At 37.9% G+C, this 25,595-nt stretch overlaps 1 protein-coding gene and 1 long non-coding RNA gene across 5 annotated transcripts in view; one reads left to right on the forward strand and one right to left on the reverse strand.

The window, feature by feature from the left end:
• Window positions 1-19,709, reverse strand: part of LOC109105424 (tenomodulin-like) — a 33,424-nt gene extending 13,715 nt beyond the window's left edge. Inside the window, exons 1-3 of the mRNA XM_042738273.1 lie at window positions 19,579-19,709; window positions 16,089-16,229; window positions 1,427-1,567 (exon numbers count right to left, since the gene is read on the reverse strand). Of these exons, the coding sequence (XP_042594207.1) occupies window positions 1,427-1,567; window positions 16,089-16,229; window positions 19,579-19,626 (330 nt within the window). The 5' untranslated portion in view covers window positions 19,627-19,709. The remainder of the gene's footprint in view (window positions 1-1,426; window positions 1,568-16,088; window positions 16,230-19,578) is intronic.
• LOC109102369 lies at window positions 1,563-22,034 on the forward strand. 4 transcript variants are annotated; one of them, XR_006156442.1, is made up of 7 exons: window positions 1,563-5,306; window positions 5,387-5,773; window positions 11,020-11,183; window positions 12,768-12,808; window positions 13,523-14,310; window positions 16,097-16,181; window positions 20,746-22,034. It is a non-coding gene; the product is annotated as an uncharacterized LOC109102369 (long non-coding RNA). The 4 variants fall into 4 exon arrangements; XR_006156441.1 differs by lacking the exon at window positions 5,387-5,773 and having other exon boundaries at window positions 1,563-5,327; XR_006156440.1 differs by lacking the exons at window positions 5,387-5,773; window positions 11,020-11,183 and having other exon boundaries at window positions 1,563-5,327.
• Window positions 22,035-25,595: the final 3,561 nt, after the last annotated feature.

A 25,595-nucleotide genomic window follows, 5' to 3' on the forward strand; every position in this document is an offset into this window, starting at 1 on the left:
CCTGCTTCTTTACCGACTTCTTGTATCATCAAATGGGCGGTAAGATAGCTCATCTCGTCTTCCTGTAGGACAAACTAATCATTGTTATTCTCCACACTGATGGACATAGACAGTGATTATTGGCAAAATCATTTAAAGCCTTGCTTTCAGCCTCTTTTGTAACTGGTTTTTAGAAAGACTACAACGGTTGGAGAAAAATGTGCCATTTGTTCATTAGGAAACCCTTTTGTTTGTAGCTCTTTTGCACGTTCCACCTCAAAGTAAAACATTAAAAAATGTAAGTTACAAAGTCAAAGTTATAAGAAACAATACTGCACAGTTGTGAGAGTTGCATATGCATAAACAACCTTTTAGAGGTTTAGGGGTCTGTAAAATATATAATTGTTTTTGAAAGTATATTTTGGTTGCTTAATATTTTTGTGGAAACCATGATACTTTAGAATTCTTTAAAGAATAGAAGGTTTTAAAAACAGCATTTATTGAAATAGAATGTTTTGTGACAATGCAGGTCTTCACTGTCAGTTTGATTAATGTATTATTACTTTTATTCTACAATGTTGCAATAATTATTTAAAAATTCCCCAAACTTTTGAATGATATGCAATGATGCAGCATACGCAGTAATTTCTGGACATTAAATAAATAAATATAATGGAAATTCACTTGTACTCTACCTTGTATTGTAGCAAAATATATTACTGGAACATGCTGAAGGACACTTTATGACTTTTGGTTCATAACACAGTCTATGCGATGCGTCTCCTTGGCTTTCCCTATAAGCTGCTGTTGTGGAATTCTCATTATTACTTTTAAGTTTCTGGAGGACACTCAGAGTACTTGTCTGAAACAATAGAGGAATGATTTTGCAGTGTTTTCTGTTGGCATTACCACTGCATTTCCATTCATAGGCTGTAGCCTTCAGGCTCTGTGGAGATGGTTTGTAGTTTTAGTGTGTGTAATGACTTGCAACATCCCTCCTTCACAAAAATCAATTCCAAAGTCTGCCCTGAGCCAGAAGGTGCAAGAAGTGCCGAAGAGGGCTCGGTGCTCGAACTCCCCTTTCATTTATATCAACATGTGATTTGAATGATTTTACCTATTCACTTGTTTTCTGGTTTCCCATGGCAATGCCTTGAATGAAACTAATCTTTTTTGTGGCTTTGCTCCACTGACCATAGTAATTTAGAAAGAAGATGGGGCCAGCAACAAGTGTGTCTGAATGCTGATGTGAGATGTCATCGCTGCCAGTTTGCTTTTGCTTAGCACAGTGCTTTTCAGAGATTCAATATCATCAGTCTGAGAGAAGAAAAACATTCTGTCTGTATTTTGACAGCAGTTCCTAGGCTGAGACTCGGATTGCAGGAATGTGAGCTGAATCTCTCACATCACAATGAAAATATTTCACATGTATGTCATAAACCCTTACATTTTTGAAGTCATGCACCTCCAGGACCTCGTCAGTGCCGTTTCCCATCCTGAACATCTCGATGCGTTTCTCTGGATAGATTTCCATCATGCTCTGAGTCTCCATTCCATCCAGTACGGCTTTATACTGATGATCATATACCTGTTCGGACACATACAACCCAACATAACAAATTAAAAACACAGTGCTACTAGAATATCATGTCTGCAGCAATAGAATGTCCCATTTAAAATAAACTGGATTTCACTGGATAACATAAAATTTCAAGTGGTATCTGAAAGCTAAATTTAAAGCTACATTTACTTTTCTGAGATGTTTACATATAAGCATATCAACTGATATCAAGGTCATTTTTACTGAATGTATGATCTTGGAGGACTTCAAAACATTACCTATATTGTACCGATGTTTGAAAACCAGAAAGTGTAACGTATTAGTAAAACTTTAATAATTATTTACATTAAAAAAAAAATTATTTTTGCTTTAAATGTCTTTTTAACATCTTACCTGTAATTTAAACTCTAAGAAACCTTTTGTGAAATGTTTTGCTATTTTTATAATACTTTTTAGTCCCAAGATAATGCTGCACCTAAGAACACCAATTTAGTTCTCATCACTTCTTAATTGCTTCTCAAAGAAGTTTTTAAAAACGTTTTTGACAACCACTGTATGGACAAAAAAAAAAATATTCAGAATAAAGTCTTCTTTTATGTTCCACAGAAGAAAATAAGTCACACATGTTTGGAATGACATTACATTGTTCTGTAAATGATGACAACATTTTTATTTTTAGTTGAAATATTCCACTAATATGTACTCACTTTATGAATCTTTCCTGGTTGCTCATTAACACAAGAATAATATCTTCTGTCAAAGCCAGTCAGTTTGCTCAGGCTGATGGGCAGCATGACTACGACCTCTATTAATAAATGTGAACTGGCAGCTGCTCTTAGTTGCCATAAGTACGCTTCAAGTAGACTTAACAAATGTCTGATTTGTCTGATTGTCTGAGGTCTCGGAAGCATTATATGGCTTTCCCGTTGCCAGGCCTCGCAGCGCTGCTGTTTATCTCAGCGCTTTCTTAAATGCTGTTTTTGGGCATGCATGGGTGGCTCCTCTCTGTCTACAAAAATGATTCATGCCCACCAGCCAAAAACCCTGCTATTAATATTTATGTGTGTGTTGTGTTATGATGAGAAATTACACTGCTCAGCTCACCCTCATCTGTCTCAGTAGCATTTCTGAGTAATATGTTATGCTTAGACATAAGGCAAAAGATGCACACACACAAATATAATACTACATTAAGATTAATGTCAGAAATCAACGTGTATTCTGATTATTAAAGTGCTTTATGCAGTGTTGCATAGAACAGTAAACACATCATTTAATATCGACTTGTTTGTCAGCTCTGTTGTGGAGAGTGTAATGTATTGAAATTAGCTTGAAAGTAACTTCTGCACGGATCTGCATCTGTATTCATCCATATATAAAGAGGAAGTTATGTGGAGATGTAAGCGTATGAGTGTGGCGACAGCAGAACTGATTGGACTACAGTGAGTTGTAAAGAGAATGAATTATAGAATATTCCATTACTGAGAAGAAGTGGGGAGATATAATGCTTTTATTAGTGCTTTGTTTATTGCTGCAGTTTGAGGGGGTAATTTTGTTCTGTCGATGCCTTATTGATTGAAATTATTTTCAATCACTCTGTTCATCACAGAGCTATCATATGACTTCAGAAGGTGCTTTTTGAAATGATACAGCCCCAGTGTCCATTTCTTTCATTATTTAGACAATATTTTTTAATTTTTGTTCCCCAGAAGAAATTCATATGGCTTCTTAACAACATGAGGTTGATGATGACCGTTTTCATTTTGGCTGGAACTATCCCTTAAAGAACATGATAAAGAGTTAATGAACTGGGTGTCCTGTGAAAGACCTTGTCAGTGTCAATCCAGCTTGAAGCTACTGCAGGCATTCTTATTGATTAAAATTGCAGAGCTTTTTAAATCCGCATTCCCTGTCTTTGTTGTTGTTGTTGTTGTTGTTACTCTCCTGTATTATGACAAACCTCAAAAGACCTTCCCCTTCAGCATATTTAACCTAACTCATTTTGTCTACTCTGTGCTTTCTTGTATCCAAGTTACCGGAATAGATGACAAAAAAGACTAGATATTACAAAGAAATAATGATAATGAAAGTGAATTAGCTCTCAGCACTATGGGAGAGTACTGGAGCCCAAGGCGAAACACAGAGAAATGTATTCATTAGTGCTCCATCATGCAGATACCTTGAGCACTGCATTGATTCGTGTAATACAGTGTTTGCTTTTTCAAATTTCAGACACTCAATAAGCCTACGGTGACCATGCTACTTACCTGACAGGATTAAATATGATTTAATTTAACCATCGTCATGCCAGAATTCTCACAAAACATATTAAAAGTATTGCGAATTGAGGTGATAATGGACATTATAACAATATTAACAAATAAAAATAATTGTTAAAAGGTGTTATTTAAAGGTGTTAATTTATTGTTATTTTAATTACATAAAAAATGCATGCATGCATTCAAAACATTTTTTTTTAATTATCTGCATTTTAGAGCTTTTCTTAGCAAATATTGATAAATGTTAGTGATTCTCAACCTTTAGTGTCTTTCTGATACTTCGATAGTATAAAATAATGGTCACACTTTGTTTTAAGATCCAATTCTCGCTATTAACAAACCATTAACTATGACTTTTGCCTCAATGAACTCCTAATTTGCTGCTTCTTAATAGTTAGTTGTTGAGTTTTGAGGTTTTGGGTAGGATTAGGCATGGAGAGTACGGTCATGCAGAATATGTGCTTTATAAGTACTAATAAACAGCCAATATGTTAATAATAGGCATGTTAATAAGAAACTAATTAATAGTGAGAATTGGTCTCTATACTAAAGTGTTACCAAAATAATGAACTGTGATTTAATTTTGATTACAGAAGATTTAAGAACTGTTCTCTATTTTATACAACAGTTGTTGAGGGCACAAGTTAAATTAGTATGTTTCTTTTTTAAATGCTAAACAACTTAATTTTAAATGATGACTTAAAAATTAAGTAATCAAGTGTCCACCTAGTTGAGAATCCATTATGTATATATGCGATGAATATGATGCGACTGGTTAATTGGAATGTCATGTTTAAAGAATTAAATAATTATTATTTTAAATCGATTGACAGCCCTATTTTTAAAATTCCTTTTCAACTTGCCTTGCACTTTGTCACATTTTTCCAGACTTTTTTTTTTTTTGTCCATGATATTAATTCGCTTAGTTGGTCTCAAAACAGGAAAAAAAAAAGCTGTATTACAGGACAGAGAAAATTTAATATTGTATCCCTGGGAGATCATAAGAATGTACTGGCAAGTTCAGAGACTGCTCATGATATATTGTTAAAATCATCCCTAGTGCCTAGGCCTTGAGCTCTCAATTCCTGCCAAACTCATTACTTTATAAAAGAGGCATTTGAGAAGCAGTCGTTTGTTTACATTTTTGGAGGTACATCATGTGACCACCACAGGAGCTTTTCAGACTTATGACAATCTACGCATTGAGAATTCAGGTAGATTACATATAATCTACTTCCCGGTGATGCCACCTGGCTTTAATATACTTCAAGTACCCATGATAGATAACATGTGGAGGAGTTTTCAGAGTTCTCTTGTTTACTTCTTTTTATCTAATGCATGTCTGATCTCTTAGGTGGCCCAGCATATGGAGACTCTCAGGAGAGACCCACCCTGAGGAGAATTAATAACAGACAAGGAAGCCAATGAAGTCTGAGAGTGGTTTGCATCATCGTGTCCTACTGGTCCCCTGAGGACGCACGTTAAAGGTCGTCCAGACGCTGTCACAGGTGAGTGGAGGAGAGAGGCTAGTATGCTCATGACAGCATATCCCCTCGTTGTCCTCAAGGGCCTAGAGATGCGACCACACGTCAGAGCGCAACATGATGGCTGTCATTCAGAAGTGAGACAATGACTTCACTTGTGTCATTACCCTGCTGAGAAGAAGACCTGAGACGTACCAGTGTCAACGGCACTGCCACGTTGCCAGCTTTATCATGGAGGAGTTCAACAGACTCCAGTAATTGAGTTGTTTTTCAGCATTCGCCTCAAGAATATCTATATTCCTCTCAGAATTGCTATTTTATTTCTGTGCTTTATGGGTTTCTTGTTGTTTTTGGTGTACGAAGCGAGTGAAAAATCCATCAGACTCGATAGCTGACAGATGCCACCCAACGAAATAAATACTAACTGGCTTTCAGTTGGCGCTGAAATATAGTACTTTGACGATGGAAGTGTGAGTACAGCTGTAGATTTAGCACTGGTTTGGTTGCAATACATGAATCACCTGCAGGGTGTGCAGTCGTCTCCTCCCCTCTGCTTCTCTCCAGCAACCCTGGCTCTCCACATGCTCCCTGCACTCCCATGAATGATGATTTAACAACTACTATTCACATGGGTAGTCACATGAGCACAGCAAATTCCTCCCCGGGGTTGAGCGCCCCTCTGAAATGTTGTTAAGAGAGGTTTTTTTCCTCCTCCTCCTCTGACTTCCCCCATCTCTGTTTTCCACAAATTTTTCCCTTCATTTTGAGTGAAAAAGAAGTACATTTTTCTTGCAGATTCAAAACGAACACAGCTGGAACTGTCACAACAGCCCCCACAGCAACACTGCCATTTTTACAACTTCCCTACTTCCTTTGGTTTCTTTTGCCATTAGGAAAATTAAAGACACCCTTCATTCGATCGACAGCTTGGCTTTCATCTCATAGAAAAGACAAAGTGACACTAGTGTATGAGCTATAATGAAAGCTGGATTCTCTAAAAATTAAAAAGACACTCTAAAGAAAGAAAGAAAGAAAGAAAAAAACTCCAGGGTATATTGCTGTAAAATGAAGATCCCCTCAGGAAATAACTTCTCCAGATCAGTTGGAGACAGCGGTGCAGATGGCATTCACATGTGTTCAATGCATGTCAAAAGCCACTGTGTGAGCTACTGTGTAGTTATTATTATAGGAATTAAATGATATTCTCATTTCAGCGTGCGCTAAAGATAACAATTCACCCATTGATGGGCTCTTCATTACCGCACTGATCTGGTCTGACTCCATTTTATCTGCCCTGAATGGTGCAGATAACAGCGGGTTCATTTCCATCACAGGTTCATCTCTATGAAATGCAAATGGTTTTCCTGTTCCATTTATTTCTCCCTTCAAAAGCCTCAGATATCAGGTATAAGCCACAGACCACTCACTGTGTTTGTGGTTGTGTTTGGGAAAAAAGGCAAATATTTATTTATTTTTATTTTTTTGCTGTTCTGAGACAAAGGAATTATGGAAGCAGACACCGATGACAAGGCTTGTCAGGCTGTATGACCATTACAGTTAAGATAAATGCGAAGAGAATGCTTTCAGGGCTGCCAGATGCATTTAGTACAGCATCTGGAGATGTCCGATGAAGACAAGCGGTTGCTTTCCCGACAGTCGTCTGTTTCGAAAATGGGGAAAACGATGGTTCACTAGCTAATATGGTGTTACGGTGACATTTATTTCATTTATCCACTTTCTTTGTCTGGTTATAGTTTATCATTTTTTTTTAAAAGACCTCCAAAAGTTAGTCTAAATTGTTCATCTGTCTAAATTGAGAGGTCTCAATATCTTTGTAGCCTAGCAGCTATACACTAACCCACAAAGGTCCCGTTCGTTAAAATGAAAGGCCCAGCATCAAAGGCACATCTGAAAATAATACATACCTCAGATGAGATTTTAGAACACATGCCGTGTAAATACACAAGCTTGTTATTATTGGATGTTTAATTACAACCGTTTACATAAGGAACCGAGGCCAAGAGCATCTTGTTTTCTAGGGCTCTTTTGTGCCTCTTTCAGTTCTTATTATAGCTCTGTCAACAGCAGAGTTAAAATCAACTTTTGCTTCACCCGAAAGCCACAGCTAACTATTAAAAATAGAAGTGAGCTCCCTTGCGGACATTTTGGATGCAGAACAGAAGGGGTATGAATCACTGCTTGTCTATAACTAGCTACGTTTAATGTGCACCACAAATAATAAACAATAGAGAGTGGGTTGGCACTCATCGCAGTACAAATCACATCAGTGGACGCAGAGTGATGTAGTAATACAGAACATATTTCTTAACGCTAACTGTGTGCACTTTGATGTAGACAATTCAAATATAATTACTCACACGCCATACTTCACATCTCAGGCACTGTAAATTGTTCAGTTGGCTAAAAATGCCTCTTTATAGCACAAACTGAACTCTTGGTGGAATTTTAAATGCACAATTGCAAAGCAATTATAGAGAAGGTATTTCAGTAGCTTAATTGTTGGAGAGCTGCAAGCTCATTCCTCTATATTTATACTCCAGAGGTTCACTGAGAATTCCTTCACAGGCGAGGGTCTCCCCATGAGGGGATCGCAATGACCCAGTTTCTCCGCCCAGATCCCCTGCGAGTCGCTGTCGTTTGCCACGTATGACCACCTTGCTGTGGTTGACTTGCATTTGCAGCTGCTTTCAATTTGCTGGGGCACCCCGGTCCCTTTCTTCAGAGCCAACGCATACATGACTAATCGCACCAGCCATTTTAAACAACTTGAGCTCTCACTGGCGATAAATCACTTTGATCTGAGCTACTGTGCGGGTAATAGAGCTATGTTCAGGAGGTAGGGGAACTGTGGAGCATTGGGAGCAATTGCGTTTTCTCCCTAGTCAGCACGCAATTGTAAGGCAGGATCAGGGACTGGGACATTGCACTTTGAATCATTGTTTGCTTTTATGATCTGTTGAAAATCAACAAGCAAGTGCCGTTTAATACCTTTCTGTTTGGGCTAACTCACCTAGCCTAGTGATATCAGAGGTATGAAACGTGATTTTTTTTTTGTTATATTTAGGCATGACATAGGTTGAAAGAGATCAAGGTGCATACAGTATTTGAATGTGTTTTGGGACATTGTTATTCTTTGCAGGAAAAAACAAATATTTATTTTTTGCTTCCAAAAGTTGTCCCAAAGGAAATAATGAAAGCTCTTTCAACAGGACGAAAGAACATTTTCAGGACATTGGGTGATGCAACACTCCCAAGCTTCTGCTCTCACAACCGTGATTGATATCTCTGTGCTGAAGTGTGGACACAACTGATGTGGAGTTTATAAATAAAACCTTCAAGAGGTGACAAAAGACCTTTCCCAAGAATACTGGGGAGTCTCACACTTTGTTTCCCTCCTCTTTTTTCTGTTATTCTTTGCAAGGTTTGAGTGACTGCTATTCGAGTGAAAAACACACAATGATTCCTGTAATTGATTGTTCCTCTGAATGGCCTTGCAGTGTAAGAATGCAGGCCAATCTTCCGTCATAATAGGGTACAGGATACCGCATGAAATATTCATCAAACGCTTCAAAATGCTGGCACACTCTGGGATGTCTTTGTGAATGTAAAACAGATTTCACACGGAAAATATGGAGCTAAATGTCCATCTAAGAGCTGGGTATAGAGCCATTCAGCTGCAAAGGAAGTAACCTCTCCTGCTGTGGGAGAGGACATGATGACCCCGATTGTTACTCAGACTTACTAAAAATGACTAAATTGACTGAAGACATTCAATACTCCAGTGGCTAAGTGGCATTCAGACTGCTTGTGAGAGCAAATGCTCTGTGTTTTCAAGCTTTCAGATGCATGGGATAATTTGATTAACAGCATTAGCTGCTAATGAGAAGAGAAATGTAGCTTGGCTGAGGAGAACTATTAAGGAGCTGTTTTCATTTAAAACCATTGACTAAGGTCCAGAAACTAGAGGTTTTCTGAGCGGAAGACCATTTTAGTTCACTAATTTGTATGAAGGTGCATAACGAATGCAAAATATCTCTGCTATGTGTAGCCCACATTACAGCTTGACTGAATATAACAAAAGAACCTTGATTTTTTAGGGGTAGATAATGGAAAATTGTGTTTGGACAACAGTTTCCCTCCTAAAAGCATTTATTTTGTAAGCTTCACTTCATTCATAGCAGATCTCATAGGAGCTCTTGTCTTGAAAGCAGAATATTACTTATCTGACACTCCATCCTGCACTGTGGCAAGCAGGGAGACCTGAGGCAAGCGTTGAGACCAGAAAGAGCTTTAGAATCGCTCTGCTCTTAAAGTGTTTTTCAGGCATTACTGCTGCTGCAAAGCCCCAGTGATGGGAGTCATCATGTATCGCTTGCATAGTAACAACATTCTGGTTTTTGTGCTTTTGCCTTGGGTGAACGGAGGGGCAGCAGTTTATTTTGGTCTCTAAAGCCTAGCTCAAGACATAGATCTACATAAAAAGGATGAGAACCAAAGCTTGCCAAGTTTTCCTAGGAAAAGCTTTAAATGTAAATGTGCCAAAAGTTGTGATCCAAAGGATCAGCTTAGTAGTGGACAGAATAAAAATTTAAAGGCTGCAATAGAATACGTCAAGGTATTAATTACAAGTTATTATCGTAAGCTGCAAATGTAGCCAGCTGAGGAGCTTTCAAAGATTTTCTACATTTCTTGCATATTAACTACAATTTAACTTGTACTAAGATCAGTGTAAAAACATTTACAAATCTGTAAGAATCTATAGTTAATGTTACCAAAATTATGCTAAATTAAAGGCATTTCCTTATTGATGCATGTATTTTGTAAAACATGGTCAATGTATCATGATCAAATACACACAGTCCAACAACTATGCATCCATAAATGATCTTTCCTTTAATTTGTGTATTTTATCTCTTAGTAAAATCAGTGATTTCTCGTATTCTGACTACACGTTGATGTATATCACAGCCATCTTTAAATGAGGCTTAAGAAAATGTATCTCCAGTGTTGATGATCAAGTGTTTGTACTCGTGATGTTTCTCTCTCGCTATTGGATAACGCCTCTGTCGACAGCTAGTTTTTCCCGGTATCATGCAGAGCAAGTAGGTTCAGAGCTTGGAGGATTGTGGCAACAAAAAAAGTTCTCAATGCAGAGATGGCTTTGAGGTTAACAGCGGCAAAATGGTGTTAACCTTTGGTGTGTAAATGGAAACACAGTCTTCCACTTACTGAGGATTTCAAGTGGATAAGGAAGCAGAGAGCTCTCTGAATGTCGCTTTATCACATAGCACATGTAATGTTTTATACATGCATACAGCTATTTTTCACATTGCCAATGCAATCAGATATCTTTTAATGTTTCATCGTTTTGCCCCATTAAAATCTGTAAATGATGTGCCCAGTTATTAAATGAGGGTATTAGCTTATTTTCAGTATGCTTTGAACATGCTTTGAAACTCTTCATCAGTCAAGCTTTCTGGAGAGCCGTATTCAGTTGTAACCTTGGCGTGCGGAATACATCTGTGTTTACTGCAAATAGCTACACTGTCTGAGGGTTTTTAAAATTATTTTCTTTCAAGAGCTAAATTGACTTGATTTCGCTCTCTGCTGTCAATGCCTCTATAAGCAGAGAGAAAAATTATAGATCTAGGTAGAGCACAAACTAATCAACACCTCGTGTTTACTCTTCTTACAGACTTTGGCTGTGTCATTAGTAGATGAATGAGCTCCACATCGCTGATGGAAATCAGTTCACATTCCAACAGCTTGTGGAAAATATCTGCAAGGTCAATGATGATATTCAGTGTACCTCATCTTTGCTGTTCCACAAACTTAATTCCCCCCACTGAAAGCTCAATGGTGAGAAGTGAGATAAAAGTCTGATGTTTAATTGAATCAGTAATGTGCTAATTAAGCTTTTTGTGCATTTTGACTTCTTTATATACCTTATTAGAATGCAAATACAACACTATGAGTTATTATTTGTGTTTTCTGGTGTGAATTATCAAGTTTTTGATGAGACGCCATGCCTATTGCTTGATTTTATTTCCTGTCTGAGATCACCCTAGTGGTCAGTTGAAAAACACTTGTCTAGAGCCTTAATGATTGCAGGTATTTTTTTTTTTCAATTGTATTTTTAATTTTTTTTTGATATTCATTCGACTAAAATAGCATGTAACAATTTAGTAATTAGAAGAACATGCTAAATGAATTATATATAGTCTATTAAGTCAAACAGTCATATTCTTTACAGAAAGTTTTCTGCAAAAAATTGTTTAGTGCAATTTTAACATATTGTGTTCAATCTTTAATAAAACCAAAAAACTCATATTAATCCTTCTTGTCATCACTGTTGAAGAAATCAAAAATCCTTGTGTTAAACATTGCCAGTCTGGTTGTGTCTTGAAAACAATCTCAATATATTCCAGTTTCTTAAAACATTAAATTTAAGTAGCTCATTGTTATGTGATAGACAAACGCTTCTTGTTTACTTTTTCATTTAACAACTATAGCAGATTGTCTCATATACAACATGTGTTGAAGGGATAAATTATGCACTGATCAATTTCAAGGTGTCTGTTGGTTAGATTGCTGCTATGTCAAGTGAAAAGGCTAGCTATGTGATGTTGTATTTACACACTGGGCCTATTGTCATCTTTGATGACGTCTGTTTTGTTTTTCTCGGTACCGTGCAAATGTCATGCTTTCAGCAAGTCATGAAAATCCCATTATTTGCCAGTCCCAACATTATGAACATTTTCTTATGCTATAATTTTGATGTTGACAAAAGACAACGCTTAACAACATGCCAGCCCCCAACTAGTATGCAGGTCAATACTTTGCATGCATTGCCTCACTCATTGGAAATCTTTCAGCTCCCACTAGAAGATGCCAATCATATTTGTGTTTAATATTTTATCACTGAATCAAGCAGGATCCCCCCAAAGGGCTATTAACAATGACTGACTAGCAGAAGCACATCTGCTGGGGTACGCTGGGAAACTACCTTTGATAAGTGCCACATTGGAGCAACAAAACAACAACCGGTTCAGTCCAGTAATATCATCACATTAATGGGTGACTGAGTCCATTTTAAGCTTGTTATATAGATAAAATTCAGAAATGGTTCTCATATCAGAATGGGAAATTCACATTGACTATTATTCACATTTCAATGACTGTGAATTTAATTCCATATCTGTCTGACAGATTTAACCCTTAATCCATTGGAAATAATGAGGCACATTCTGTGGATCTGGGTGGTGTTAAGAACAGTTTCAGAAAAGTCAATGTGATGAAATCTACTCTTATGTGAGAGAACTGTGTGGCAGGACTAGTTCTTGGCACCCTGTGTGGAATCGAAACAGGATGTGAAAGCTCAATCAGAATCTAAATTGTGCAAGAGAAAGAGAACTGATCTCTGTTCTGTTCTCTGATTTTCAGGGGTCGACATCTTGATGGGAAAGAGGAAGAGGCAATGGAGGGTAAGGGAAATGGCCAGCACATCCATAATGAAGTGGAGAATATTTTATGTGTGTTGCTTGCACAGACCAAGAACATCATTGTGAATCTGTATTTGTCTGTCTAAAGTAATATTTGTGATTTCCCAAAACTTACTGATGCTAATATGTCTTTGCTATGGAGTGGCTGGTTATCATCTGTATAGATTCCAGTCCTGCTGTTGCCAGAGTAACGAATGACCGGTGACATCATGCAATTAGTATTTTTTCTCTCCTTATGCCTTTTCTCTAATGTGGAATAGGTGTGAATCATACTAAATAAGAGAAAATGTCTAGTCAATGAAATACAGGAAATATGATAAAATGAATAATGTGAATATAATTTGAATTTAATTTGAATAACAGGAAGAGTAATTTACTGAATTGTAATTCAAATAAATCAACGTAATGCATTCTAGCAAATTAATTCTCTCTTTAAACCTTCAAACTAAAGGCTTTGTTGGTTCTTTTTCCACAAACGTTGCTATTCAGATAGAAATGACTATTTCTTTGAAATTCAGTGCATTCAAATTCAAATGACAATTCTTCAATTGTCAATGGCACACTACTATGTTTGTTGTTTGAAGCTGTTGACAGAATTCATTACGTTTTTTTTGTTTGTTTATGAATTAATAGCAACTTAGCAAAAATGCTAAAATAATTTATTTAAAATTTTTTTTTTTTGTCTTTCTCTATGAGGTCATTGCTCCTGATATAACACGTGAGGAACCATCAAAAAATGGCTACAGACTTATTACCTTTGCACAGGCTCTCATTTTTCTGTTCATAACACTTAACAAGAATCCTGGGGAGTGCCTGAAAACATATAAAACACTTCCACAGACGTTCACAATCCACCTGAGAGCCCCTCACTGGGTAGAGTGGATGTGTCATGTTCCCCTGCCTCTGCTTTACAAGGGAACGGTTTGTTTCAGCCAGGTGGAGGTCAGAGACTATTGCATCAGCTTGGTAAAAACACAAGCTCATAAGTGAATAAATGAGTCTGATGAGTGAAATAAAAGATGATTGCAGAACTGAAAGCACCACCCGTCTGGAGGGGCTTCCAAAAGCAGCTGCTCGGATTGGCCGGTCTGCTTCATTACTGTAATTATTTTCCCTCAAGTTTTGAAGACCTGAGGATTTTCGACATGTAGAGAGAGAAGGGCCAAACAAAGATTTGGCTTATTTTAGGACCTCTTTCAGAAAGCAAACAGCGCCGCCATCATGCTTTCCTGGAGTCTATCCATCTTTCCTGCAAGGAGACCGACACGACAGCCCCCCCAGCCCCCAAAAAAAGCCTGGTTGCGGGACATGGCGGGTAAACAAACCTGCTCAGGGGGGCCATTCTTTGCCCGGCACCTGCCACTATTACTGGAGAGCAGGTGCAACTGTGTTCATTAAGATACACATCAGGACACAGAAGTCCTTAAGAGCCGGTCGGGGGCACATTTTGCGAGGCTGCCTTGCAAACACAACATAGCAACAAGGTGAGCGAAGTAATTTCAGCTTGAATAATGGGGGGCGTCTCATGAGCCTGACAGACGTGTGCGGTGAAAGCAATTTCACAGCACCTCTTCGTCGCTGTTCGTGTGATCTATTCGAGGTGTTCGCCGACACCACGGTCAATATGACAGACACCGGTGGTTCGGGTCTGATAAGGTAGCCTGAAAGAGCATGGCTTGGGTGCTGCACGTGCGTCTGTCAACCACGGTTCCTTAAGAGACAAGGGGCATTCAGAAAGGTCAGAAAAATAGATGACATCAGCTTACCGCAACAGATGTTTTTGGATAAAGTGCAGCAGTGCTTCGACGTGTCTCATTTTAAAGGCATTTGCTTAAAATTCGGCTATATTAGGTGATATGACAGGCGTCTAATCCCACAGGAACCAGTGCTACAATAATTAGGACACGGTAAACATGTTGGTAGCATTGGACAACACGCAGTCGCCCATCTTAAACACATAGTGGCGTAAAGAATGATGGCTAACTCTTTATCTTCCCTGGGCTTCTGTAACAGCATATGTTTGTAAGTAATTAAAAGAAGTTCCCAAGTGGTTACTATGTCATATTGAAATACAATATGGTGAGCAAATTACCTTTCCACAGCAGTTTATGCAAAGCTAGACACAGGAGACCGCTTTGCTTCTCCTTGCTGCCGAATGGAGGGATGTGCAAAGACAATCTCCTGCTCTATTGATGTATTGACTTCTAATTAGTTTGTCAGGAGCTGTACCTTTTAAGAGCATGGGAATAATTGATGATGTCTTACATAGCAAAATAAGGAAAGCGAGAAAAATTTCGTATTTCATCAAGTCTAAACAAGGGGAGGCGGGGCTTATGAAATATGCAGTGTTGGTTTGAAATATTCATTTCTAAGCTACAGAATTGTGATGCCTGGAGCTGCAATAGTTGCACATTCAGGTTTCATTGTTGATGTCAGCACTTGAGGCGTACTGTGTGTGTAAAACACACACATACACACTCATTGCTTGCCTAATATTTCCCCCTGACTGCTGTTGAGAGGAGACCCTCTAACAGTTGGGCCTATCACTGTGTTTTAAAGCATCATTATACTGCTCGTTGCTGGATATCATCGACTACATAGGCCTTAAGTTAGCCGACCGCAGCAGTTCGAGAGTGTGAGCGCTTGCTCTCGATCTCCACAGCCCAGACTTCCAGTGTCATTAAGCCCATTACATGCCCTATGAGATTCTTCACTGCTTCTGCAGCTCAAAGTGATGACTCCTCAAGCAGGAGCGTGAAATATCTGATGCAGAAATTAGACTGGAGCTTCAGCAAATGCGTTAAAAGAATTGGCTGTTAAACAAGTTACATCCTCTGGAAGAATTTATGCATAACGTAGTATACCGAAGCACAAGGTTTGCTTGTCAGTTGACACCCCGGTATTTGCATTTACTTACACGCTGTCCGTTTTTGGGTATCAACAAGAATTGAGGAACTATAATGAATAATATCTGTGTTTTGCAGTTTCGGTTATTGTAGCAATCTTATTATGAAAAACGTACCATGTATTTATCTATTCATTCTGCCGTTTTCTCCAACTCTGTGATGTTATTGTTTATGCCAAGGAAATCAAGATTGGATTCAGTCAGTTCCAAGAATACTAAACAGCCTGTGCAGATGTTTCTGTGTCTTTCATTTCCATTCCACGATTGTTATTCTAATCATTTCCTAATTAATCCACAGCCATGCACCATGCTTAATAATATCTCTTGGTCTCCACAATAGATTTGGATTTCTCTTACCTTCCCAGGGTTTGGACTCCATATATATCTCAGACTGAAGATACAGAGGGCCAATATCAGGAATACCACACTCAGGATGATGGCGGCACACTGGTAAGCACGATACCTGGCCTTTCTTTCCTTCTCTTTCCCCAGCTCAACCTATAAAAACCAGACACGTTATTGTAAATTTGTATATTTATATGGTGTGATTTAATGTAAAGGTTTCTCACACTGAATATATTGTGCACCACAATGCTCAGCTAAGAAAGAAATAATCACACAGGCAATTTGAATTCTTCCGAGATCAGAACAAAAGGTCACATTTATTAAAATTGTCCCAAATTAAAAGTTCGTCAGTTCGATTAAATTCCCGGAGCTTATGGCCGCAAATTAATAAAGAAAGGCTTTTGTTCCGGCTGAGTTCCAGGAGGGAGAGTCTAAAAGCTTACTATTCACAGTGGTGTGCTCCACTATCTCTCAGGACATGGCCAATCAGAATTATGAAATATGGAGGAACAAGCTTCAATTAGCCGACGTCTCTTGCCGAAACAGAAGCTTAAAGAACAGAAATAGCAGCAGTGACTGCTGGATATTTAGAGCTTATAGCCCAGGCCTCTAAAAATGTGTATGGTTTTATGCTTTGATTTAAATATTGAATAATGCAATTTATTGCATTATAATAATAATGTTAAAATGTTGCTGTGAGGTGTCATTTAAATGAATTGAATCTTTAAATATACCAAAAAACTAAAAGGGTCACACTAACCTATTGAATTTCAGAGGTTCCATATTTAACACTGTATGTACTGTACTTTAAAATGCAAGTTTAAAAAACTCACATTAACCATTAGAGTCGGCAAGTGTTGTTTACAAGTTATCAGGATATTATTAATATTATCACTTCTGATATATATATATATATATAAATGTTGCTGTATATTATTAGCATTATGTTAAACTGCAAACGTCTAGCAAAATTTGTCAAAATATACTTAAAGGGATACTCCACCCCAAAATGAAAATTTTGTCATTAATCACTTACCCCCATGTCGTTCCAAACCCGTAAAAGCTCAGTTCGTCTTCAGAACACAATTTAACATATTTTGGATGAAAACCGGGAGGCCTGTGACTGTCCCATAGACTACCACGTACATAACAGTGCCAAGATCCATAAAAAGGTATGAAGGTCATCATCAGAATACTCCATCTGCCATCAGACATGCATTCTGGGTTATATGAAGGTACAGGAACACTTTTTGTAAGCAAAGAAAACAAAAATAACGACTTTATTCAACAATTTCTTTGTCAACAGTCTCCTCTGTGTCTCTCCATATCACCGTATGCTGTGTATGCTCTTCTGTGTCATCCGCGCCACAAAGATGCGCTGTTTTCTTTCAAATCAAAGCTAAATACACATAGAAACAGCATATCATTGTGGCGCGGATGACACAGAAGAGCATACCCAGCATATGGTGATAATGACACAGAGGAGACTGTTGACAAAGGAATTGTTGAATAAAGTCGTTATTTTTGTTTTCTTCGCGTACAAAAAGTGTTCCCGTCGCTTCATAAAACCCAGATTGCACGTCTGATGGCAGATGGAGTATTCTGAAGATGACTTTCATACCTTTTATGGACCTTGACACTGTTATTTATTTGGCAGACGAACGGAGCTTTTACAGGTTTGAAACGAGATGGGGGTTAATGATTAATTACAAAATTTTCATTTTGGGGTGGAGTATCCCTTTAAGCACTGTATGTTCTGCTCCAGTTTCAGAGTTATGTCTTTGAAATTTTTTCTGCTTTGCCAAGATATCTGGCTGGACCAAAGTCGACACAGTTTTTTTGTGATTACTTTGGTGTGGTTTGTAGAAGGGAAAGAGGCACCATAATTTCTTTCACTTTGTGACAGAATAAACAACAAAATGCGGCAGACTTTATGCAAAATTGTTAAAATGTGGCTTGCGAGACAACGTCTGATTTATAGAGCAGCCTGCAGCTCTGAATAATTTTATTTGTGACAAAAATTGTGACAGGGTGATAAAAAACATTCGGGGCTTAAGTCCCAGAAGCCCACCCCTAATGCCGCCCTTGGTGGAGACTTCTGCAATTGTACTTTATCTCACAGTTTAAGACACAGGAATCAGACAATGTCATTGAGGGTTTTATTTTTCTGAACAATTTATTCAACTAATATATATATATTCTTGAAAAGTATAAATGCTCTGAATAAGACAGTTTCACATCGAGTGTGTCATGAACGTCCTGTTAAAAACATCAAGGCATAAGCCCTCTTGCTATGCATGACGGGAAACAGGAGGACAAACAATTAGAGAAGCCTGAAATTCCCCTAGAGAAGAATTTCCCCTTGCAAGAAGCAAAAATGTGAATAGAGATGGAGCTGAAATCCAGAGGTTGCATAAGCAGTGGAAACTTGACTGGAGGACAACGTTCCATCTGCTCGGAATACAAATGGCTCTGAAAATATACCGACGGCTGCCAGCAAAACAGTATTAAACCGGTTTAAGGTTAAGAATCAGCAAGGCAATTCTGCTGTAGCGGGATTGAGTCTGAGTCTACGGTGATGAAGGGAGCCGAGGGCCCCCTGCTGATGAGAGAGAGTGAGGACGGGCAAAGAGGAGAAAGAGAGAGGCAGAGCTGGAGGGAGGGTGCAAGAAAAGAGAAGGGGAGATGAGAGAGGAAAGGAAAAAAAGTTGAAAGAAAGGTAGAGGGAGAGAGAGAATTAGAAAAAAGGAGAAAAAAAAACAGACGCTGTAGACAGTTGTCCTAAGACAATTTTCATCTGAACGGTCAAAAACAGTCTCCCTGTAATGTCTGTTATTTCACATCATTGATGCCGATGGAGATATTTCTTCTTAAAAGAAATTGCACACTGTTGTACAATTGCTTAAATCTATATCTACCATCACCGGCTCTATGCTAGTCTGAAATGGTATATTAATAATTCTGTGTTGTTACTGTACATTATTTTTTTAAAAGAAATCCACCGACTTGATTTTCAGCAGAGAAGACATATGATTGTATATACAATGCTGAGAAAATGATCTTGATTACTTAATTGTAAATCATGGGGAATAATTTGCACAGTAGTAAACGTCTAGCCATACAGCCATGCAGCGCGATGCTCAGCTGGAAAAAAGGCACAGAGTGCAAGAAAGCAACTCAGAAAACTAAACACTCAAAAAGCCTTGCAGTCAGATATAATTAACATTTTACCCTACCTGACATTCACATATCACAACCTTTGAAAAGAGCGATTTAACACAAATTAAAAATCAATTGGAGATCTTCCACTTATCGAATCCTCTTTACTGAACCTTTTTAGAATAACATAAAAAAAGAAAATATAATTTAGTTAATTATTTTATATTTATACATTACAGAGAGAATCATCATTCATCTGAATATTGATTTTCTTTGAGACTTTTCTCCCCCTCATTTAGATTTATGAGTTTTAACTTTCTAATTTTGTATAAAAAATACTCACATCTTTGCAAAGCACTTGTTGACTGCTGAAGTATGAGTTACTTTCCATAATTGTAGCTGGAGCAACCTTCTTCCACCCAGAAGTACCTCTCACTGGAATCCAAAGAGCCAAACTTTCTTTCTACTGGTAATTTGGGAATCTGATCAAGAGGGAGGGTTCCTCCTTCAGATGGGATGGAATAACTTTAACTACTGTGGTTCTTTTTGTACACAAAGCAGATGTCCTCACATTCATCTATGAATGGAGATAATACTACTATGAGCATTATTAGTCGCTCAGATTAATTCCATGTTTCTGCTTTCAAGGTGGCACAACATTTAGTCATGTACAGCCTAAAGTTACTGTTATTCAGCTATACCTACTTGGCCATATTAGTAGGCAACACAATCACATCTGGAAACGTCTATGAGGGTTTCAGGTTTACAAAAACAGAGTTAAAGTCGGCAGGACAATGCACTCTGCTTTTTTTGGCTTTTTGTAGCAAGCAACTTTGGACTTCGTAAGCCCACATTTTGAATTTAAAACCATATTTATTAATTAATTCTAAAACAGCGTACTTATCAAAAGCAAGCACAAGTATCAAAAGCATCAAGTTTTTCCATGATATGAATGTTGACTAAACAAATCTGTGAAAAAAGTTTGCACAGTTTGATAGCGGTTCTTTCATAGAGCTGCCTCTCTAAGGTCTGCACTTGCAGACTGTGGATAATGGATAAAAGCTGTGATATTTATAACCTATAGCTTCTGTTAAAACTCTTCTCTTTCAGCAAAGGTAGAAACTGGAGTTGACCTTAAGATGTGAGTCGAGATTTGAGGTGCTTGCATACCTTATATTATTAGAAGTTTGACCCAAAACATTTGGAGAAATTTGACCCTGACTTGAAAAATAAGACATGAAGAGTCTTAATATTTCTTTTACTTGAATATTTTACAAGACCATCTCACAGTTGAATGTTGAATGTTGAAAGTTTGCAGTGGTCCATGCCGGAAATTACGAGAAATTTTGTAGGACTCTGTATGGTGCTCAATCAATAAAATGGTGAGAAACTAGTGTTTTAGGCTAATATTTGAACAGCCAGTTTTTTTTTGTAACCAGCTTGACTAAATCTTTACAGTCGCACTGGCATTTTCATTTTGCATAACTCATCTGTAAATCTGTTTCAACAGAAGAGTGGAGCTCCCATCGAGAGGCATTCCAACCCAGCAGCACTCAGGACAGCAGAGGAAGGCTTTCTGAGCCATAAAAATAAAACATAAACAACACTTCGGAGAACTGGGATGACATTAGAAGGCCAAAGAAAACAATGCGAAACACTCAGCCAGTACAGAAGATCAGATCAAGGAGATACAGTAGGGAGAGCTACCAGTTATTACCTACTACAAAGAAAGAGGGTGATTAACTTATTTGTCGTTTCCATTCAGACAAATAAGGCATGGCTGTGAACACTTTCTTTTCACCTAAGTTTTCACCGTGATGCACATTAATAATATTTTTCAGATTTATCAAGCTTATCATCGCTATTTCCACTGTTGCTTCATGCACTGTTATGTGAACCGCAAGCTTGTGTTGTTAATTAATGGGAACACAGACACAACCACGCTGTTTCTGAGAAATCATCAGCAACTCGCCATCTGCAAACGCATGTTTGTCGATGTCACACATTGTTATGCTTCTCGAGAAAGTAGTTAAGAACGCTAACTTAAGTTCCTCTTTGAACTCTGTTAATTTCAGATTTTTCTCCATGAAAAAAACAAAACTGTTTACTTAAACTTGAATCGTCGCTTTCCATGTCTGATTGTGAAGGGAGTTTTGTTTGCTCATGATGAAGCTTTGCTCTCCTACTCAACAACGTGCAGCACAAGAACCTCCTCTTCTCATCTTCTCTTTTCTATTGCCAAGGCTGCTTCTGTCAAAGATTCACAAAAGACACCCACTCACACTACCAATGGAGAGCACAACGAGAGCCTGCTGTTTCTAAAGGACTTGGCTGATGTCACCTGCTCATGTGATGAAGGGCATGGAAAGGAGGATGAAGAGCTCATCTCTAGCCAACAAAAGTGAAACTATTCACCGCAGAATTCATTTTGCTGTGTTCCTCTACCGTATGCAGGACAGAAAATAAGCATATTTCAATCTCTTATGTGACCATGAATCTTACAAGCAGTGCTAGAAAATGATAAAATGGCTTTTCGGTTGGCCAATTTAGCACACACAAGGTTGAATATTACAATTTTACTTCAGATGAGAGCAATGATAAAGCAAGATTAACAAGCATCCTTCACTAACCTAATAAAATAAAGGCATTCAGATGGAGACAGGGTCTGAAATAATTGCCATTAAAGTCTAATTGGCATTAAAGCACAATGATGTTATTAAGAGAGCTCTATGAATCACGTTTCTCCATTAGATTCCTTGATGCTTAAGATGAAATGTAAGTTTGAAAGATGAGTACAGGTACAGTCTGCATGGCCCCAAGGTCTGCTAATTGTATTAGATTTCTTAGAGCAAGCAAATTGAGTCAATAAATATTTGAGGGATAACACTGATTCAGTCTCAGCGGAGAACCTTTGAACCGGCATGCTGGAAAACGAATAAATAGAGTCAAGGATTACAGTGTTGCAAATCTCAAAGTTAGCGCAATCGTCTCCCGCTCTATACCTTCAGGGGAAGAAAGCTGTGCGCTGTGGGATTTTTGCAATTTCTTGCATGGTGGAACAGGTGTATTTACTTTGGTAATTGTATTCCTTTTCCCAATTCATAATGTGATTAAATATTAATGCCATTCAGAGCACCAGAAAAAGCAGATCTCAGAAATTATCTAGGCAGCCATAATGCAAAACCGTTTTCTCCCACTTCCTAAGTCTTTGTTATTGTATGAAAGTGCACTGCACCAATCTGGATAGCAACTCTTTCCACTTTCATATAGGTTTACAAAGGTGGTCTATCACATAAAATGGAAAGGAAATAACAGTCTTGACATTTTATATCCAAGGGCCCTCAGAGTGCAATCACAAACTATTTTACTTTAAATGTTTTACTAAATCCAATTGACATGTTTTCCCCAAACGTGCCTTAATAAAAGGCAAATGCCATTGCAAATCAATAGGAGTGTTAATTATATTTGTACAAACAGAAAATACAGTACAGAGACTATGGGTCAATTGTAATATATTCTCATGGCTAGATTAGCCCAGAAACTGAATGATTAATTAAATCATTTTAATGCAGGCAGTTGAGCATTAAAATCTTTTTTTTTTTTTTTTTTTTTTTTTAAAGAGTATTAACTTTTACTGCAACACATCCTTAATTTAATGTGACCTGAGAATGAGTAAAGGGGTAATTTTGGTCGTTTTAATTAGGGATATAGTTCAAAATAGAATAATGACTTTATTGAGTTTTATCTCACCTGCCTCTCTACTTTATGCCGAGAGAACTTCACACTGCCTAACTATTAGTACAGCGCGTTCCCAGTCTCTATGCAGATTGCACCTTTATTTTAAGATTAATAAGTTGGTTTGGACACTAACACTAACGAATTAAACATAATTTTATCATTTTAAACTGCTCTACATAGTCATTACAACTCAAATAGACAAAAGTGGAAATAAGGGTCTGTTCAGATGCAAAACCTCTACCAGGCTCCTATATTTATGTTTATTTAATTGCATAAAAGTGAAATATCTACAGTATACTGTTTTGTTTTGTTTGGTTTTTTTGGACCGTTTACCCAAAAGCTTGTAAATTTTTTTTTTTTTGCCCTTGAAGTACATTATGTTGTTAAAGGTTAAACAAAATATATTGTCAACATTAATACATTAAATAAGAACATAAAATTTTCAAGTATATGTGTTTTTTTTAATGATATTTGTGCATTGGAATTAAATAGTATTTTGTTTTCATAACTCATAATCGCAGCATTTATTTTTATGTTGATGAAAAGACTTACTTGAAGTCTTTGAATTAGCAGTCATATTTTGCATGCTGCACCACACTGATGAGAGTCTAAATATTAAATATGTCTTTTCTACATGACCAGTGTCCAGAGGTCACAGCAAATGTCCAAGCCCTTGTAGTTATGGCTCCTCATGCTGAGCGCTGCGGGATCCAGGAAGAAATCCAAACTCTCACTGCCTTCACTATCGACACCCCACCCTGCCCTTAGGCCAGGCACCAGATTTTTCATGTCAGCTGGCACACACCTTCGTCTCATAAGTAGGTGTTTGACTTTCACAAGTCTCTCTCTATCCTGGCAAAAGGATTCTTTGCCAAGGTTGCCATATCCTTGGGCTGTGTGGATGTCAGTTAAACATGCAGATTTCCTCTGCTTCACATAGTAAGAATTCCCAATGGGCTTCTATCAATGCTTCTGAATGTTTAATACAAGTTTTAACTTGTTTTAGAGCAGAAAATATCCTCCTAATTACTTCAATTTACATAATTACTCCTCTGGTAAAGAGTCATATTAAAATAATTGTGAAAAGGCAATTTCATATGTAAATGTATCTTAAACGATGAGAAATGCTATTGATAGTTTTCCACTTATGACGAACGAACATTTGGAGTTAACAAAACTACTGTAACACCTTCAGCACAAAAAAAAAAAAAAAAAAAAAAAAAAAAACTGTTAATAAGTTTCCCTCATATAGTAATCTGAATATTAGCTCTTTAATTAACTGTATTTTAAAAAATGATATGTTAAATATATGGCTTAGGCTGCACTTAACAGTCATAAATGGTTTAACGAGCTTCAGGCTTTACTTATTTGTAAGTGTCAAAAAGACACAACTGCCAGGAAAAGAGAGATTTCCTAAAACATCCAAGTTGTACTGCAAGGCATTACTATTAGGGTGACTAAAAATGCTGTTCGCTAGGTTGGAAAAGAGGAGCGTTTTTTTGTGGTGACATTTTCTGAAACTGAAATCCTAAGATGAGGACAAGTTTTTTCTAAAATACAGGTCCTTCTCAAAAAATTAGCATATTGTGAGAAAAGTTCATTATTTTCCATAATGTAATGATAAAAATTAAACTTTCATATATTTTAGATTCATTGCACACCAACTGAAATATTTCAGGTCTTTTATTGTTTTAATACTGATGATTTTGGCATACAGCTCATGAAAACCCCAAAATTCCTATCTCAAAAAATTAGCATATTTCATCCGACCAATAAAAGAAAAGTGTTTTTAATACAAAAAAAAGTCAACCTTCAAATAATTATGTTCAGTTATGCACTCAATACTTGGTCGGGAATCCTTTTGCAGAAATGACTGCTTCAGTGCGGCGTGGCATGGAGGCAATCAGCCTGTGGCACTGCTGAGGTGTTATGGAGGCCCAGGATGCTTCGATAGCGGCCTTAAGCTCATCCAGAGTGTTGGGTCTTGCGTCTCTCAACTTTCTCTTCACAATATCCCACAGATTCTCTATGGGATTCAGGTCAGGAGAGTTGGCAGGCCAATTGAGCACAGTAATACCATGGTCATTAAACCATTTACCAGTGGTTTTGGCACTGTGAGCAGGTGCCAGGTCGTGCTGAAAAACGAAATCTTCATCTCCATAAAGCTTTTCAGCAGATGGAAGCATGAAGTGCTCCAAAATCTCCTGATAGCTAGCTGCATTGACCCTGCCCTTGATAAAACACAGTGGACCAACACCAGCAGCTGACATGGCACCCCAGACCATCACTGACTGTGGGTACTTGACACTGGACTTCAGGCATTTTGGCATTTCCTTCTCCCCAGTCTTCCTCCAGACTCTGGCACCTTGATTTCCGAATGACATGCAAAATTTGCTTTCATCCGAAAAAAGTACTTTGGACCACTGAGCAACAGTCCAGTGCTGCTTCTCTGTAGCCCAGGTCAGGCGCTTCTGCCGCTGTTTCTGGTTCAAAAGCACACGCCTGTGCACGGTGGCTCTGGATGTTTCTACTCCAGACTCAGTCCACTGCTTCCGCAGGTCCCCCAAGGTCTGGAATCGGTCCTTCTCCACAATCTTCCTCAGGGTCCGGTCACCTCTTCTC

This window comes from Cyprinus carpio, chromosome B14 (assembly GCF_018340385.1).
Source record: "Cyprinus carpio isolate SPL01 chromosome B14, ASM1834038v1, whole genome shotgun sequence".
Classification (NCBI taxonomy): domain Eukaryota; kingdom Metazoa; phylum Chordata; class Actinopteri; order Cypriniformes; family Cyprinidae; genus Cyprinus; species Cyprinus carpio.